General features: G+C 41.9%; 1 protein-coding gene across 3 annotated transcripts in view; it reads right to left on the bottom strand.

The window, feature by feature from the left end:
- The window catches only part of LOC124156330 (protein spire homolog 1), a 582,796-nt gene extending 564,081 nt beyond the window's left edge, over positions 1-18,715 (bottom strand). For all 3 annotated transcript variants that reach the window (XM_046530818.1, XM_046530820.1, XM_046530821.1), the window contains exon 1: positions 18,362-18,715. In XM_046530818.1, the coding sequence (XP_046386774.1) occupies positions 18,362-18,668 (307 nt within the window). In that variant the 5' untranslated portion in view covers positions 18,669-18,715. The remainder of the gene's footprint in view (positions 1-18,361) is intronic.
- Between the last annotated feature and the right edge of the window lie 256 nt (positions 18,716-18,971).

Below are 18,971 nucleotides of genomic sequence, written 5' to 3'. Positions count from 1 at the left end.
AAATTTTTAGATACAACTTAAATTGCTGTTTTCAGGGGCTAATTTAAACCAATTTTCCTGCGGAGGGACTTTTCACTGGGGGTTTTCCATAGCACCCCCGGAAGGTTTGCTACCCCCTCAAACCCCGCAAATAAAACTCTAAACTTCGCCTCTGATTCAGGAGCAGGAGCACGAAAAATGTAACTAATAATAAGGGGATACCATCTCCCAAAAACAGTCTTACCCAGGAATCACTATACAATAAAACAGACTTCCGACCACTGACTGACTGATTCATGCAAATTTTTGGGACGGACGAGTCTTGATACGACAAAAAGCCATAGAATCGACCAACTCTAACATCGTCTGAAACCCTAGGAAAATGTTTCGAAACACTAACTTTTGTATCCACGACACCGTTGCCAACTGCCTCTATCTATCTACTTTTTGGGGGAATTTGGGGGTCAAAAGCGATGGTAATGAGGAATTTGAACATCGCGGAGAAGCTTGTTTGTGGGACCAAAGTCATTGTGGCAGCTATTAGTCCACACGTCGACACAGTCAGAAATCCTGGAATCCAAGAACTGTTCGGTATTTCAAGGATTCAATTCGAGTAGGTCAGATATAACCTAAAAACGATCCTTCAGGAACAAATGGCAGACAAAAATTGTAAGACTTGGCAGAGTAACCAGAAAAGTCCGCAAGCCTTTCGAAAGCGAGTATTACCACAGAGGATATTGTAATGGGCCACGACATGTGATTCCTCCTACCAAGCATTTACTTACGTAGGTTTATAAAAGCCCCAATTGTGATGCTGTGATTGAATCTATCGAATTAAACTATTAACTGTCATTCCCCGAGAGTGCAAATGGGAAAAAGAGACCTGTATACGAAGAGAAAGGAGTGGCAATGGAAACGGTTTTTACAAATGAATTTGTAATGCAATGAAGATTGCAGCGAGCAATAAGGGACAGTAGCTTTAGTATAGATACGTATGTTTGGTTGGACAAACAAATAGTTGCACTGACACCCGCGGAAAAAGCCTATGATTCTCTTCACTCAGCTCCTATTGACGGAAGGTCATGTTCCCAAAGTTATGCATACGTAAATGAAGCAACTTGAGGCCTTTAACATTTGACGCCGGAGTAATAAATTAATCTTTACGAACATCAAGCAACGAAAATCATTTTAAAGGTAAAATTTAAACATAAAACAATACAGAAATTCGAGCGAGCATCCAAGAGCAAAGCATTAAGTAGGACAAAAATAAAAACACGAAGAAGTCAAGTGCAGCAGAACAGATTTTCTAAAAGGCATCAAGGATGTAATCAGTGGCGCCACCCTTCAACGAGGGGCAAAGGTCGTTAAAATTGGAAAGTGATTCCAGGAACTAAGCCAAGCAACAAGCAGGTCGCATATTTTCATTTCCACAAGAAAATATAGGCAAAGATACAGGGATATTATGATTGAGACCAGAGGTGTAACTATGGGGGGATGAGGGGATGGATCCCCCCCTCCAAAGCCTTGGAGAAACGAAAACATTACTTAAAATTATTGTCTACGTTTTCCTTGCTGACATGATTTCCCGCGGAATAATGAGTAAAACCCAAATTTTAAGTTCCAAAATGATATAAAATGTATTTCCAGGTAAGTCATTTTTCAAATTTTTCCCGGGATCCCTGTTACCCTCGGGTGGCCCCCCCAGGCCCCCTCCATACCACAAAGGATAGTCCAAGTTACGTCACTAGATCGTGACAATACGTTGAATAGAATACCAGCCTCAGTTGCTCCGCTATAAGAGGATATTGCTTGGTAACCATTCCATAAACAACACACACATTCTCCTTCCTAAGATTTCATGTTTTTTTTAGACCACCGGAGATTGATCGCTAAACAATGAACGTAAAATGGAGGAATCCTAGAAAACCTTAAAAAGAACATTGGAAGGAGGTCGAATAGACGCAGCGATGTGTAGAGGACGAGTTTTTCACGATCGTTGCTTTTTTCCGACTGGGCTGGTCATCTGAATCGGCCATAGCCATTTTCCCCGACTGCCTTGGGCACAGTTCGAGGAGAAAAAAAGTGATGTTGGCCGAGGAAAAAGGCCCGATTCAGGGAAATGAATGGGCCCAACGAGAAGAGCTTCCTGCCATTGGACGAGGGAAGTGATACCGAAGCACCTTGAGAAGGGAGAAAGATGGCCGCCGGGAAAGACGAGTGGCGCCAGCTATTTCCAAAAAATGTGGAAGGCCCTATTATGCAAAATGCCAAGACATTAGCTAAGGTAAAAATGAAATCAGGGCAAGAATAAAAATTCTCTCATGAACTTAAGACACAACAGCAATGAAACATAGAAAGGACTTCCGAACGATTATATCAATCAGATTGTTCCATTGGATTCAATAAAACCAACCAATGAATTTTAAAGGGAAATACGCCATTTTAATCAAGTCTAGCTAAATTTACAACTGATGATAAATGCAACCAAGTCATATTACCAGAGGTCAGCTGATCGTTTGATCATAAGAAATCAACCATTTCATAAGTGCATATTCACAATAAAAACCTTTTATTTAAATCATAACGGGATGAAGCGGAGGGCATCATGCCTAACATTGTCTTGTTACGAATCTGTATAATCAAAATAGCATCTTTTATACAAATAGATCGGCTTAAACAACGAAATAATTCTAATAAGTAGAGCCAAAATATTTTGAAAACAGAATTAAACAAATTAGACTCCTTAGATAGGCCGTTCTTGAACAGATTTTCCGGAGAAAATTAAAAAAGCAATGGGCGAAATATGGATAAAAAATTTTAAACTTGAACGTCATTAAAAATAAATCACTTAACGCAGACAGTGAGCTTAAATCAGATACAACAAACAAAGAAACTACGATTTACATATTCCGCTTCCCAAATGTTATTGTGATGTACCCTTCGTTTAACACACGGTGTCAACGACCCACCTCAAAATTCAAGGGGAAAAGGAGGGGGATAGAGATATATTTGAGAGCCCGTGCGGCCCAAGGTTAGAAAGGAAGAACTATTATATGAATTTCCATCGCCCTGGGCCCAAAACGGAAGATGCGAGAGAGGAGGTTTATAATGGGAACTCCAGGTGGAAGGAAGGGAGGGGGAGTAAGGAGTGGTAGTTGAGAAATAAGATAATGCTCCCACCCACGCTTTCTACCACATTCAGGAATTCCGAAATCTGAAGGGAATGTAAGAGAGGGACAAGGGTGAGAGGGGAAGGCGATTCCGCGGAGTAGGGAGGAGGAAGTGTTTGAGGGGGACGAAGGGGAAGGAAAAGAGCATTGGCCTAATCCGGAAAGCTTTTTCCAGCGACCATTCTCTTCATCATCATTCACGGTAATAGGCGAACGCTTCCAAAGACCGTTCACAGAACTACCGATGATGACCGAACCTGGTGGTCATCCCTAACGAATGAAAGCGATTATAAAAAATTTAGTACCACATGAAGAGTATTTTACCGCGGTAGAAAAAGTGCAATCCACGAGGAACGCATACACGGCTGATAAGTCACAACTTAAATGGAATGATTGCCTAATATCTGGAGACAATAACTTTTCTATTAAATCTTATATAGTATATGCATGCTTCAGCATCGAACAGGCAGTGAAAACATTTAAAACCAAGGTATTTAACTCATAATCCAACAATGCAGAAATTACGGAAATGTCATTTTACTCAATACGTAACATACCATAATATCGGCACCTGGTTAGAACCAGATTTCGGCATAGAAGTGCAGAATACATGAAGGACATCAAAGGATGATGATAACGTCAGAGAAGGAGATTGCCCGAGGCTACAATAATGATTTCCCTACCTATAGGTAATCACAAACCTTTGCCCTCTAGAGATATACAATTAAGGGACGCGAAGGCTAATGTAGCCTGAAAATTGACCAATACAAAGGTGCGAGGCAAAACTGGAGAGGTAGCTATATGAATAAATAATAACTCAAAGCAATTATTTCTCCTCAATTCCAGTCAGCTCAGTAATACACTCAATTTAAGCCATGATCTGGATGCCCGACCTTCATCCGTAGATATAACTCGATGCCGCGACCTTCACTTTGGCTGGCGAGAGGTTTATGTCAATTACGTCAGTAAAAATAATTGGAAGCCAAAGAGAGGGAATACATATCTGCACGAAGGATCCAGTCGTCCTTGCACCGGCGTTAGGTGGACGAGGCTCCATGAATGAATCTTTTAAAGCAATGAAAAAATAAGCGACTTCGCTCGCATAAGTCCCGGGTACAGGTGCATTTATAAGCACATATTAGGAAGGATTTCCCTAAAAAGAAATCATTGAATATGGTCAGGATTCGATCCTGTACTATCCTCATTGAGGGGAAGATATGTTACTAGGTACCCGCCAAGTTATCACTATTCAAATCGATTTCCAATCGATGCATTGATTTTTAAACACCTATCGTTCATAAGTGACGAAGTAAGGAAACCGATGCGATATGTTCGGCAAACACCAACGGCACTTCGTTTAGAGCAATGGTTCTGAGAGAAGTCCTGAGCCCCGAGGGGTTTTAATTGAACCTAGCAGACGGGGGATACTTCTACGGGTTGGAAACCACAGGCTAATAAGAACTGCAACTCGGTGGTGTAAGGGGTAGGATACTAGGCCGACGAATTTTAGAACTAAGTTAGAGTCCCGGTCACGTCAAACAATTTCCTCAGGAAATCACATGCCTAATACGAAAGAACATACACATCTCAGTAACAGTAGCTTAGACTCATTTGACATCGCGAGGTTACTCTCCTGAATTCGGGTAGGCAAAGAGAGGGACTTTATCACCCTGCACCTTAGACATGATAGACGATGAATCCCCCATGATCAAGTTAGGTTCAGATGGTTCAGGAAGTTGTGAATATCTCAACGCCATTAAGGCTCCGCGAACTTCCAAAATCGAAAACTGAACATAATTGTTCTTGGAGAAAGAGGGAATCACCCACTGAGTAAAATATGGCCCAGAGGTTTCTCTTTAGATTGAGAATACTTCCCCAACATGAGAATAAAGTAAAACGTCCACCTCAAACGAATCCTACCGTCCAAATCGCCGCTTCCTCTCTTACCACCTGGCCAATAATAAAGTCAGCCAGCCACCCACCACGGACTGTCTACCTCCTCTTTTTTCAACGCCCCCTTAAGAGTGAGTCCGCTCATTTACATGCGGAGAGACGCCGGAGGAGGTGACCGTGAAGGTCCCGGGAACGGCGCGCGGAAGGCGAGGGGGAGAAGTGGAAGACCGCAAGATGGGAAGGGGCCGAAGAACGAGAGCGAACGCCCCACTGGCCGCGACAACCATCACCGGGGCATTTTAAAAAAAGTCAAGGGACTGGCCGACAGAATTCAAACCTTCAATGATAATGTCAGGTCATTGTCACCATCGATTTAATGAAATGCATTGATATTCATAAAGGCTGTTTTACACGGGGCACGGGATTACGCAGGTTAAAGCTGCATTAATTGCGGCGAAGAGATGCGCGAATGCACAAACGAAATTATACTGAAAAAATCGCTGCTAGGGGTGCTTATAAACCAGTATCAAAATATCAATGTACCGACAGAATTCATTTGGCCTGAGCGCAAACAAAGTTTAACCCACAAATGCAAAAACTACTCGACTCTCCTAAAGAAATTATCATCACGAAGAAAACAGAAGGAACGGAAGGAGGAGGAGGAAGAGGCGGAGAAAGTCTTGAATAGAGAGAGAAAGAAGGGGACAAGAGATGGCAACACAAGGGAAGAAGATAATGGAGGTTAATGGGAGGGTGGCTCGGAGAGAGAAAGACGCTCACGTTGGTGGCAGAGGGAGAGGGTCAAAGCCACAGGCCGAAAAAATAAAAGCGATTACGCGCGGGGAAACGGTCGTGGAGGAGGCGGTGGGTGGGTTGGTGGAGGAAGCAACAAACACAAAGGGTGCCATGAATAATTACGGCGGATAAGGTTGCGACCCGCGACACATTAGCACCCACTCCGGCGCGCTTGAGAGAGGGGTGTCGGGCACAAGGATTTGCGCTGCACGCGATCACGTTTCATTAAGGCCCGCGCACTATGGTCGGTGATTTCCCTCAGAGTGCGTCGAGTCCCATAACTGCACAGGCCTCTCGGATTTAATATCAAAAACACTATATAAAAACTAGGGATGGACGGATTCAGGATTTTTTTCGGATCCGGATTCGGATCGGATCCTAGATTCTCGGAACCGGATCTTTCGGATCGGATTTTTTTTGTTATTTCGGATTTTTTAAAATATTATTTTCGGATCCAAATGCATTTTCAAATTCCTGCAATTAAAGGAAGTAATTATTCAAGTTTACTCTAGGTACGTACAATCGAAGGAATGCTTTTCAGAATTTCATACACATTTTAATATTTTTATAGGCTTTCAAGTTTTTTTTTAATCTTTACATGCTCAGGACCTAAACTGTTATTCTAGGGTTTGGAAAAGAAAATAAGAAAAATCTGCGGATCAACCATTGAACAGTGGCGTAGTACAAGAATCGCATGCGTCTGCACATTCGAAGAGAGAATCGGAACTCCTTCCACCCTTATGGGGTGTTCCATTCACTGCAGCTATTATTTAAAATTTCGGATCCAGATCCGATGTCTTCCGCGACTTAGGATCCGAGGTATCCGATCCGACCATCCCTAATAAAAAAGGCTTTTCGAGAGTCTCGATCCGAGACTCCTCAGCACAGCAGCCGCAGTTTATAACAACTACGACTACGGCGAATGTTGTTGTAGTTACGTTCTGAAGTCAGTTAAATACAGCTATACAGCAGCTATATGGATTGCAGCGCCTTCATTTTGGTGACCAATTTAGGAACTCCAGATTTAATTTTTATTACTAAATATTTCACGAAATACTGTTCCTATCGTGATAAAAGAGTAATAAAATTGCATTATCACCCTTCTGTCTTATCTGACTTATCTTGTAGTTCTGTTCTGTTAGTTCTGCTAGTTAGTTCTGACTTATCCTGTAAATTTCAGCACTCTAGCTAATCGAGAAGTGATCGAAATTTGAGTTGCAAGATTTTTCCGTGAAGGACAAACAAGAAAGCCAGTATAATAAATCGTGGTAAAAATAAATAAAGTCGAGCTACGAAGATAGAAAATGATAACGTATAACACCCATGCAGGTTTTATCACATACAATTAGACTGCAGTTTCCTGCCTTTCGCCCCACTTAAATCACCTACTCAGGTTGACCGCTCACATATCCAAATAGAATTCCCCGAATTATTTCAGACAATCCTTGAATTTTTCCACGCTATTCGATATTTTGTATTTAACGAAATCTTCCTATTTAAATGAGATAAAAATGTGAAGTGCGGTAAAATAATAATCATTTAAAAATAAAGTATATTCACCAAACAAAATGACATTTGTCACTGAACGAACACCACTTTAATGGCATGTTAGGAATAGAATGCTCAAATGCCGAAAATATACGGAGAGGAAAATAAGAAAAAGCTAAAATGGAAATATCAACATTAAAATTAACATGATCTTTGCTGAATAGCTGTACCTATGTAAAAATATAATTTGATAGATTTACATCATTTTCCCTGAAATTCCAAAAAGTGCCAGACATTTTCAGAACTAAACAAATTTCACTGACATTATAGGAGTTCCCTGTGATGTGAAAAGTGGGCGAGGCCAAGGAAAAGTGATGGGGCCGTTAAATAAATCAGAGCGATACGAATCAAAAAATTTAGAGAAACGATGGAGTGAGGAGTAGATGAAGTACGAACGAAAGTTTATTTATGCTCTGGATTTCCCCATAAGAGCAAGTATAAAATGCAACAATTTTTGCTCAAAAGTAAGGATTATTGGAGTAAAAACCGTCGGAAGATTCGGTATCTTCCTAGAAAGAATTGTAAGATGAAGTTCTCCGACAGCCGTAACGTATTTCGGGGAAAATCATTTCCCTAATCTAGATTTCCTTTTACGCTCTTTGCTCTTCTTACAATTGTTAGTTCTAACCATAGGAGCCGTTACTTTTTCTTTCTCTTCAGAATAGCCGGGGCATTTCATCTTACGAATTCTATTCAAGGCCGTAGAAGTCCAATCCTTAAATTCAGTCTTCCTAGTAACTTTTGCTTCCCCGATCCACTATTACGCAGAGAAGGGAATGGACAATACACGGCTACAGGAGAGCGGTTAACGCCCCGAACATTTCAGCTTTTCCGTTATCGCAGCGCGCGATCCCCGGGATTCACACTTCAAATGCTTCGGAAGCGGACCGCCCACACTGGAGCAGGAATATAAAATGGAAGAGAAAGGAAAAGAGGGACACACGCTAAGGAGCAGACCCCTTTGCTCCCGAGGGTGGAAATCCTGCCGGATCTCTTCAGTCAGTGCCCGGGAAGAGGGAAAGTGAGGACAGCCAGGGGAATTACTGATTCGGATTAGTGGCGGATTCACGGGGCGGGGAGGGGTGGTCATATGGATCATGACCCCTCCCCAAATTTTATCAAAATTCTTTAATTTTCTTTAGTTTAATAGTTTTTGTATCCATGTGAAGGGGTACAGGGAGTGTATTTGCAAATGCATGGCTACAGGTCCCAAACGTGAGAGAAATTACGAGTTGTATTTATCGTAGAGTGTAACAATCCCTACAGAAAAATTTACAAGGGATATCGTCCCTCTACCCCGGGGAGTATTCCATTCTCTCCGGACACAGGTCATGAACCCCCCCCCCCCCATGTTTGAAGCTGAATCCGCCCGTAATGATGAAGCGCATTCTTGAGAAACAATTCGTGAAGAAAAACAATAACACGGTGTATTGCACTGCACAACATACAGGGCATAAACACGAGAGTAAAAAAAAATAAAAAATCGGCCTCAGCTACGCATCTACAATGCGCCTACATACTACCCCGTAAGCCGCCTCAAAATACGAGTGGCGGGAGGTGTCAGGATACCAGTTATCTACCCGGAAGAGAATAGAAAAAGAATATTTGATCACGTTCGGAGAGAATTAACTGCCCGAGTTCGACCTAGCATGCAGCAAACCGTTACATTGGCCAGACGAAAGACGAATTCCCACATAATACATATATCCCTACAAAAATATACACATTTCCCTTATTTATTTTTACTGTCAGACCTAGAAGTATAGTGCAGTTCCAAGATGTTTTCCGTGTCGCCATGAGGATGAATATTTTTATTTTTTTAAGCGATCTAAGATTAGCAGTTAGCCTCGGAGCCTCCATAGTGGGTCTCAATCCTACACCGTGTAAAAGCTCTGTAACACTTTCGTCTGTATCAATTTTGACAAATCGCGCCTTGCTTGGATAAATTACTTGATGATGAATGCGTGACTAGAGGGGGCAAAGGGTTGTAATTCATCCTAAGATTGATGAATTCTTCTCGGGTTCTCAGCCAGGTTAATTCTTTCGTGTAAGCCGACGTTTCGATAGACGACTTGTCTCTCATCTCCAAGGCCGTGAAATCGAACTTCCATAGAGTAACACGGCCTTGAAGAATTAACCTGGCTGAGAACCCGTGCAGAATTCATCAATAGTATTCACCAGGAGAAATTAAAATAGTTTATTAATCCTAAGATTGGTTTGACGCAGCTTCCTCTCTCCTATCCGCCAGCCTTTTCATAGCGACGTAATTCTTCTCTTTTACATCCCTACAAAACCTCTCCAATGTAACTTATCCGGATTTTTCCTGGAATTCAATGGGTTTTCAGGCAATGAAATTCCATGAATTTTCAGAGTAGGTACAGGGAATTTTCACCCCCAACCAATGTGGAAAAGTGTAGGCCCTACACCTGTCACAAACACGAGATTTTGGCCCATCATTTCAAGGACATGGCCCATTTACTCCGTCAACCTATGAGAATCCACTCCGTTTATGAAGATTATTTACCGTTTATAAATAAAATGAATCCGTCAACAACGTATCTTGCCTACAATGTCATCAAGTCTTAATGAATCCATCTTAGCATGACAGCGAGAGAGATTCCATCTCGTACAAGGGATGTGGAAGCTGAAACCATCTGGGAGAGACGAGTGGAGGAATCGGAAAGAGGAAACGGCGAAAGTGCAACGCCCCCTTTCCCCTCCTCGGGAGATTAAAGGAATCCATCATGTTCAGACGGGAAAAGGAAACCGATAATTAAAAAATCCTGCATATGGCATCCGACAGAGGGGAAAACCTCACCCACTCAAGAATAGGACATTGTCAGCGGCAGCTAGCGTCACCAAAGAGGATAAATTATTATTATTAAAGTATTCTAACGATTAAGGTAGGTTTGAGTGGAGCTTCACAAAGCATTCCGGCAGTTTCCCCTCCCCACATGGACTTTCCCCTTCAATTCAAAATAAGGCCTACTCCCTTTCATTCCATCTAAATATCCTATTCCCTTCCTTCCTCTCCCTCGTTACCCCAACATTCTACCCTCTAACACTGTTTTCAACATACTCTCCCCGCTGAGTACTCGCTCCATCCATACATTCAATCTCCTCCGTATCTAATCGGGAGAGACAGAAGGGAAGTGGAACAATATATTCTATAAACGGTGAGGACCCCCCAGTCAACATTTCATTTCCTTCACCCTAAGTGACTCCGCTAATTTTGAACTTTGCGTAAATTTGTTTTGGAAGAAGTTTGGAAGCTTTGTCCTCACCTTGCTTCTTTGCCTATACAGAATTTTCTATTCTCACGTATCCTCCCCTCACCCCGTAAGATTTGGACCGTACTTGCGCCCCTGCCAAAACCATCACTGAAACAATTATATTATGGACACGAGAAATTACCCAGAGGAAATCAATTTTACCAGCAGAGTATTAGAACACTTGCGTTGAGAGAAAAATGTCAAGGTTAGATGAAAACATTTAATAACAGCCAGCATCAAGTAGACTGAAATCGTCATGGGTACAGGGATGCACTGTTTATAATTTGAGTCGCTTTCAGAGTTAGCCCATATTCCCAGGAACTACGAGGTTGCTTCCGCAGATATTATCACAGTCCACAACTAATAGGCCAAGCAAAAATGTATACCTAACATAGATAAGCATAGGCCAAGCCATTCATGGCCTTTTAATACGTCTCTCCCAAAGACGTACTTAGAGATCTCGCATTTGGGAGGAATCGGTGGCTCCAATTGAAAAATATCTGTGGGATAAATCAAATGACAATCGAATTTTTAATAAATAAATACTATGATGCCACAAGAAAAACAGCAACCACCTCATCTATACCACAACATTGCTGGGATGAGGATTATGATTCCCAAAACACAAAAACCTGTACGCCAACATGTCTAATTTCCTTCTCGAATATCGTAAGCATAATCGGTTTGTCGATCAAAACGGGTCAAGGATAAAACTGTGAACAAAATGGAGATCCTGTTATTATTCTTGCTAGACTTGTTAAAATGCGTTCTCTAAGTAAATGGTTCTCTTTCATTGGATCAAGGGTCTTGCCAGCATATGCGCAGCATTCAAGCAGAAAACAATATGGTCTCCTATCACGATCTAGATTTCCTCGACAGTCACAATTGTTCGGTGAGGAGAGCATTAAAAGATAACTTTCTGGATAGAGTAGGCACAATGATTTAGGAGAAAAAAATTCTTTAAAAAATCTTCCTACAAGGCAACGTGAACATTGAAGTTAAACCATTAAAAATGTTTGCAATGTAAATGGGTGAAATTAAACGCATAGAAAGGATGAAAATTTATATTCTCAAATTCATTTGTAGATGCATCAATATTCAGGCGTGTGAGATTGTAGGGAAAACCCGAAAAAATGCTCACGCCAAATCGACGAATGCCCAGGGCCCCGATAATGCAAATCTCGGCTACATGTGGTAGAATAAAATCAGGTTGGAACAACACAAGTAACCAAAAGCCTGCAAATGGTGCTCTCCCGCTCAGGAACGTTCGAGTGGGGAGTCAAAGAGTAAAGGGACTCGATCTGAGCAAATACACGGCGCTACAATTCTTGAGCAGGTCGTCCAACAATCTAAATCTACATAATACGTACCCTGCGCGCCACCTCTAGGTTGTTTGTCATGGGGTGATCAGTTAAGTTAGTAGTTAGGTTAAGTTAATCAAGTGTTAGTGAATTTTATGGTGTGATCAACCACCAGGAAACTACCCCCATGTTTTGGATGGTGTTAATACGAAGGCGAAAGATGAGTGAAGCCTGTGGCAGATCCCTGAAGAAGTTAGGATTCGTCAAGCGCATTTTGGGAAGATTTTCGGATGAGAAAGTAAAATTCAGATGCCCTTCTGAACTCATCGGGCCGCACCTTTAATATACAGTGAGCATATGGGATCCGGTAGAGAAAGACTCAACCAGTGAACTGAATACAATACAAAAGGAAAGCTGCGTGATTCGTCAAACACTACTACGAGCGTGCGGAATGCGTTACACGGATGTTATGCGAATTTGACAGGGAGCCGCTGTAGACTCGGGAAGCTGCGTGCTACCCTTAAATTGCTTGAGCAATTCAAGATAGATATCTTTAAGAGCGACACGAAGAACTTTGGGTTAGAACCCCACTATATTTCCGGGTTTGAAAGAAACGATAAATTAAGAGTGATATTTTTCTGAACGAATAAATACGGGAATTCTTTCTTCCCCCAAACAATAATGGACTTATGATTCTAGTAGTAATTTCGTTCGAACATTTTCTTTCCAATGGCTGGTGTTCCAACACTCCCGGCCACACGCCTACTTCAGCGGCTTGCGGGGTATCATGTAGATAGAGCCAGGGAGGTATTTGGGGGTTACAGTTCCCCTACCCCAGTTTTTTTTCCCTTGTAGCGATAAATCTGCAGAGGTGACCACAAGGCCAGGGGGATCTATTATCTGACACCCTGACATAAATATGCCTAGTTACACTTCATAATATCTGCCAATAATAAACGGTGCATTTAACTTTCAGAATAGGGTGGTTTCCTATTATTTTTTTATTGCCTAAATCGAAAGATTATTACTCCTGGAGTACGTATTTCACGCTTTTAGATTTTTAAATGACGATTTCTATTTTTCGCGATCAAATGAAAAGTGAAAAATTTCAAGCGCGCGAAAACGCGACGCGTAAGTAGGAATGAAGGGAAAAAGTCCGTACGACGCATTTCTGGTTCCCCCTCCCGCCTGGTAGGTGACCTTGATCGAGGCTCTGAGCGCTGATAGGACGCAGGATGCTAACGGGTAGCTGAGTACCTTCCTGTCTGGTAGCGCATGGCTTAAAAAAGGTTTATTAATACCTTATCAAGCGAAGAAAACTTTCCGACCTTAGCCAGTTTTAATAGGTGATTATTAAGACATGTTTCCCTGAGCTCTGTGACTCATGCATGCATTGGTAGCCTCTGACGATGCATAACTCCTATCCTCTCGTGTAGAAACTAGGTCCCTATGACGTCACGTGGAGTGGAATCGCATGGGCGCCAATCTGGCCTTTTTCAAATGAGGATAAAATTTGACCCTTGCCATTCGTCTAAACCGGTATTTCAAAAACCAAATAATTTGTGTATTATGAATACACTAATGGTGGGTAACGAATCGCCATCAATACCTTTCGTTTTCTTTGGTGAAGGAAACCACCCTATTTGGAACCAAAGTAAAAAGCTAAAAAAATGAAATTCACTGCTTTCCGCTGCGTTTGAATTGGTGCACAAAATATCAATATACGCAATATCCGCGTACCTCGCAAGCAACCTCCGAAGCATATTTCTGGCTAAGTGCCTGCTCCCACTCGTCCGGAACCCTTTTCATAAACCGCTGGTCAACGTCTTGCACACACGTTTTCACTCGACGCCAACTGAGTTCCTGGTTCCGGACCTAAGACTCACTCTGAAAGTGGAGCGATTTACGTGAAGCGTGCAGAGGGGACATCTCCCTTCTCTCGGGGTCCAGGCACGGCACTGTGCAGATATACAAGACGGGGGAAACCAAAGAGGGAGGGGAGGTGAATGCCCTTCCATATATTAATATCACTTTTATATTTCTACAGGCCGTTTGGCACACGGCACGTCATTGCACAATCTCACGTAGGTGCGAAGGCGCAGTTGCTTGGTGTAAAGCGGTGCATTGCCAGAACGCATGCGAGATGGCAAAATAGCACCTGCACTACATCCGAGCTCGCACTCTCGCAATTTCAAAAATATTTTCAGTGTTCATCTACATCTACATAATACCCCGCAAGCCGCCTAAAAGGCGTGTGGCAGGGGGTGTTAGGACACCAGCCGTTTACAGCTATTAAAAAAAAAGAAGTGCTCTAACGAGGATGGGACAAGCGTTTATTAAATTCCTTTATTGTTCGGGGGAAAAACGAATTCCCATATCTATCCGTTCGGCAAAAAATCTCTCTTAATCTATCGCTTCTGTCGGACCTGGAAATATAGTGTGGCTCTAAGATTATGTTCTCTGTGTCGCTCTTAAAGAAATCCATTCTTAATTGTTCAAGCAATCTAAGCCTAGCGCGCAGCCTCCGAGTCTCCAACGGCTCCCAGCCTAATTCGCTTAACATCTGGGTAACACTGTCTGTACGCCCGTAGCGGTTTTTGACGAAACGCGCAGCCTTCGAGTGTTAACCTGCGAAAAGCGCAGTGTTAACCTGCGAAATGGCATGCCCCGTGTAAAACATCATTAAAGCATTGCGTGAGAGAGTAATGAACGCAGGAAATATGTACTATAACGACAGCCCAAAATTTCAAATCATACAGGTGAAATCATAATGTAAACCAGACAGAAATCCTGAGAGTTAACTTATTTTGACGGACAGAAAATAAAAAATACAGTACCTAACTGAAACGATGGATAGAATCGTGAAAACATAAATCCAAGCGCCAACTTTAAACTCCTTTAACGCAGTTACTGGTCAATCATTCCACGTATGTTACACAAAATGGCTAAATAGAACCTGATGGGAAATTCCATATGCACAATCCATAAAATATACAATAGGGAATTAAATGACACAATGAAAACAGAGTGGAACACCAATAAACTGATTCAAATTGAAGATTTGTCCCGATTACAATTAGAAAATATACGCTCAGGCTCTTTGCGTACAGATATTTTACAGAGCATTCACAATAGAACTTTAACTGGAAAAAATATGCACCAAATGTTTAAGTCAGTCGACTAAAGGGAAATACGTTTTAACAAGAACATGATAACAGGGTCCCTAGCAACTTTTCACTTCCAACGTCCCAGATCATCGGTAACTGCATCAACAATCAGGCGGGTAGGAATGTGGGGAAAATCCTAAAAAAATACGCAGGTCCTCAAAAAGGAAGGAAAATGGCCTCGAAAATGCAAAGCGCGGCTGCATTCGACTGATTAAAATCAGGTTAGAGCAACAGACATATGCACCAAAATTCAAAAAATCGTCCTCTCCAGCTAACAGAGATTTTCCCTGAACTCCATCCAGTTTCTTTTTGTTTCCCTGGCTTTATTTCAACAGGAAATAAGTCTTATATAGAGATTTTTTTAAATAAAGTCAAATAGTGCCAAGTCGGTGCCGCTACCCCTAGCTGCCCACCTCGCCGCTCGAAGGCAGCAACACTCCGCTCACATAACCACGATTTTCCATTTTTTTCCATACACCTCCTGAGTCTTTCCATGACTATCATATAATTTCCCTGAATTCCAGTCCCACGCCTTGACTGGTATGAAGCCTGAATTATTGAAAGAAGAAACGTAAATGATGTGCTCCTTCGCCGTCATTAGAGACGACGGTGGACAATTTTCCTTTAAATCACAAAGATTTGGAAGTTTAGCGTTGAAAATATCTTATACCTCGCAAAAACACACACCTCAAGGCAATGGCGCATTAAGACGAAAGGCTCCTTCGTAATTTATAAAGAAAAAATTGAAAATAAGGTAACCTTTAATGTGACTGAACTTCGATCTTAAAACGCTGGCTGCTATGTCACCTAAACAGTTGTCAACAACAGCCAACGGACACGGTGAGAACGAGAAGAAAATGCAGAGATCATCTTTACGGTGGATCTCCAATGATTCAAGTCACCAGCTTAACGACCGCTGTTCATAAAAATGGATGAATATCCAACAGCCAGTTATAACTCAACTATACGAATATCAGACGAATTTTCGAGGAGAGGCATTGGATAGCATCAATGCGTCATGGTAAGCAAAGAACCGCCTCCCCTTCCCCCCTCCCAACACAACGTCCTTAATCCGCCCCCGTCTCAAGGATGACCGGCGCGGTGAGAAAGATTGCGAATGCCTTACAACTTCGGTGTCAGTCAAATTGGTTGCTATTGACACACAAGTGCGTGAGAATCCGATTAGGGGGCAGCATTGAGGGTAGTGGGCGGGAGAAAGATAACCTGCTTCCCAAAATGACACCAGTGATACACTACCTTCTTTTTAAGCAACGGCAGGCATAATAGGGAATTTACTCCGAGTAAAAGAATCCTCCAAGTGGACCTAATTTCTAGCTGAAATTACTGCATCCTCTCACAATATCCCGCCAACTAAAATATCAGAGATTTACCGTACCGAGCAGAAGCCATAAACTCCGCGAATCTCGTCGAAATGTGGAAACACCCGGGAAATGAAGTGCCTGTCACTTGCCCTCAATTTTGAGTTGCTCCACTGGCAGGCAATATCACGCAACCAGGAATTTTACTAGCCACCAATTTTCCGCGAGGATTCGGTCATACATGAATCTCGTCAAATGCACCCTATCCCTAGGTGAACATTTCGCGAAAAACAAGTCTTGATGCAGCCTTGCTCACAGCCCACCCTTCCAATGAGTTTCTCACTGACCGAGGACATTTAACGACGAGGAAAAACATGTAAAACACCAAATGATTACCACCTGCCAGGCGACAGCGCTCGCAATGTATTTTGACAGGTTGCACCACGCGTGTGAGCGCACATCATTCATTCATCGATGGCACGCTGAATCACTTTCTCTCAAAGATATAACGCTCAGGTAATTAAAAATACGCACTAAGACGTCGGTATTTCGCGCTTCTCATTCCATGAACGGAAGAGAGTGGGCGTAAACACGCGCTTGATAGGTAAATTTTTTCACTGAAAATCATGGATAAATGAGTGATTCTGGTGTATATGTGCTTCGAAATGAGATAACGCCGGTTACAAGTTTATTTCTAATCCAAGAAGATTCGGTTGGTTTCATTCAATACGCAGCACTTTCTCTTACTAGGGAAAAAATATTGCCACCGTATTTTGAAATAACGACAGTTCCAAAAGATCATACTCCACAAGTTACATCAACTATATGCATTTGTAAAATTTCACTTCGTAACTATCACTCATTAAAAAACACAACGCTTTAACTAAAGACACACCTCTCCACGGATATTTAATATCAAATTTACTACGATTATTCTGTAACTCCTTCGTATAAATAACCAAGGAAGAAAATCGAGGATTAAAAATTAAGGTGTCGTACAATGGGAAATTTTTCACACGACAGGCACCGAAAATAACCTCGGATCAATTTTAACGCCATGAAATTGATCCGTATAGAGAGACAGACAGAGGGCCTTCAATTCACGAAGCCGGGTATGCATAAAAAAATTGCATGGAGGAGGAATTCTTAATATACCACCCACCTAGCGCCGCATATTTGAATGGACATCGTGATAACCACGGGAGAGCGAGCGAATGATTCCAAATGTGATTCGTGGTACCGCTGCAGTCGTATGATAAAACCTAAAACTAACTATAAAGACTTCAGAAGCTTAGAACAATGGATGAATACAACAAAAATGCAATATTATTCAGCAGGAAGGGTAAAACAAAAAGACCAATCAAATAGGGCACGTGAGCTCGGCAAACAAATGGCGTTAGTAATAACAATTGAGAGACAAAATGAACTTCGGGTGCAACAAAATAAATGAGACGTTGATAGTATGTCGCCATTAACTCGATCAAACTAGCAAATGCACCAACATGATTCCACGGGACGTTCTCCCAGGGTTGAGGATCAGCTGCGCGGCCGTTCTTGTTCGTATCGATTGGCCCGCGTATTATATATTTCTAGAAGTAGATCCCATTTTAACAAACGCTCAGTCGACAAAATTGATTCGAGTATGCGATAAAAATACTACGATTCTACTATCATCTACCACACACAACAACAGCTTAAATCCTATTGGTCCGAGCACATTACACTGTCAATGGTTCGTTACGCTGACACAATGGTAATAAACCTTTTTACCACCGAGGAGACATAACTAGTACCTTGAGGCTGTCACTCTGCTGTAATACGCTACAGATACAATCGAACTAGAAAACATAAAAAATACATGGAGAAATGTAACACTACATTCTCAAAAGAAGTAAGATAAATGCTGCCATTCCGTACCTGAGCTATATGTGCCTCCACTATCGTCGTAAATTGTGCTCGGATGCACTTGCCCATCCTTGTGAAGCATAACATGATCTAACTGTGACACCAAATAGCACTTCTTCAGTTTGTCATCTCCTTCAACACGATCAAAGGCATTCTTGAAGCACTTCGCACACTGATAGCACAAAGCCCAAGCATGTTCCTCATTGATTGGAGCGTTGAACGATAAAAGAATATCCTGTAACGATACACAATCATCTGCATTCAAACTGCACTTTGGGGCTCCTTTAACGCCCGACACTTTTACGTCTGCTGCCATCATGCCGGTGCACTCACTGAGCTCGACACAAACACAAACCTCTCGCAACTCATTCTCCAACGGAATGAAGCAGGTTGCGGGAAAAGCACAGAGGTGGCGGTAGAGCAGGTGGCCGTTTTCGTCTGCTTCAAAACGGAAACAACTGAATAACGAAATTGTTTGTCGGGCGCACAATTTGAAATAAAGAATTATGTTTTGATAACCAGAAATACAAAATATGGACTTAATACTTAAAAATTGATAATTCTTAGGCTATCGATTTATTAATAAAAATAACTAAAGTGTACCAAGGATATGTTTTTGGTT

This window comes from Ischnura elegans, chromosome 3 (genome assembly GCF_921293095.1).
Source record: "Ischnura elegans chromosome 3, ioIscEleg1.1, whole genome shotgun sequence".
NCBI lineage: Eukaryota > Metazoa > Arthropoda > Insecta > Odonata > Coenagrionidae > Ischnura > Ischnura elegans.
This window is presented reverse-complemented; position numbering and strand designations above follow the sequence as displayed.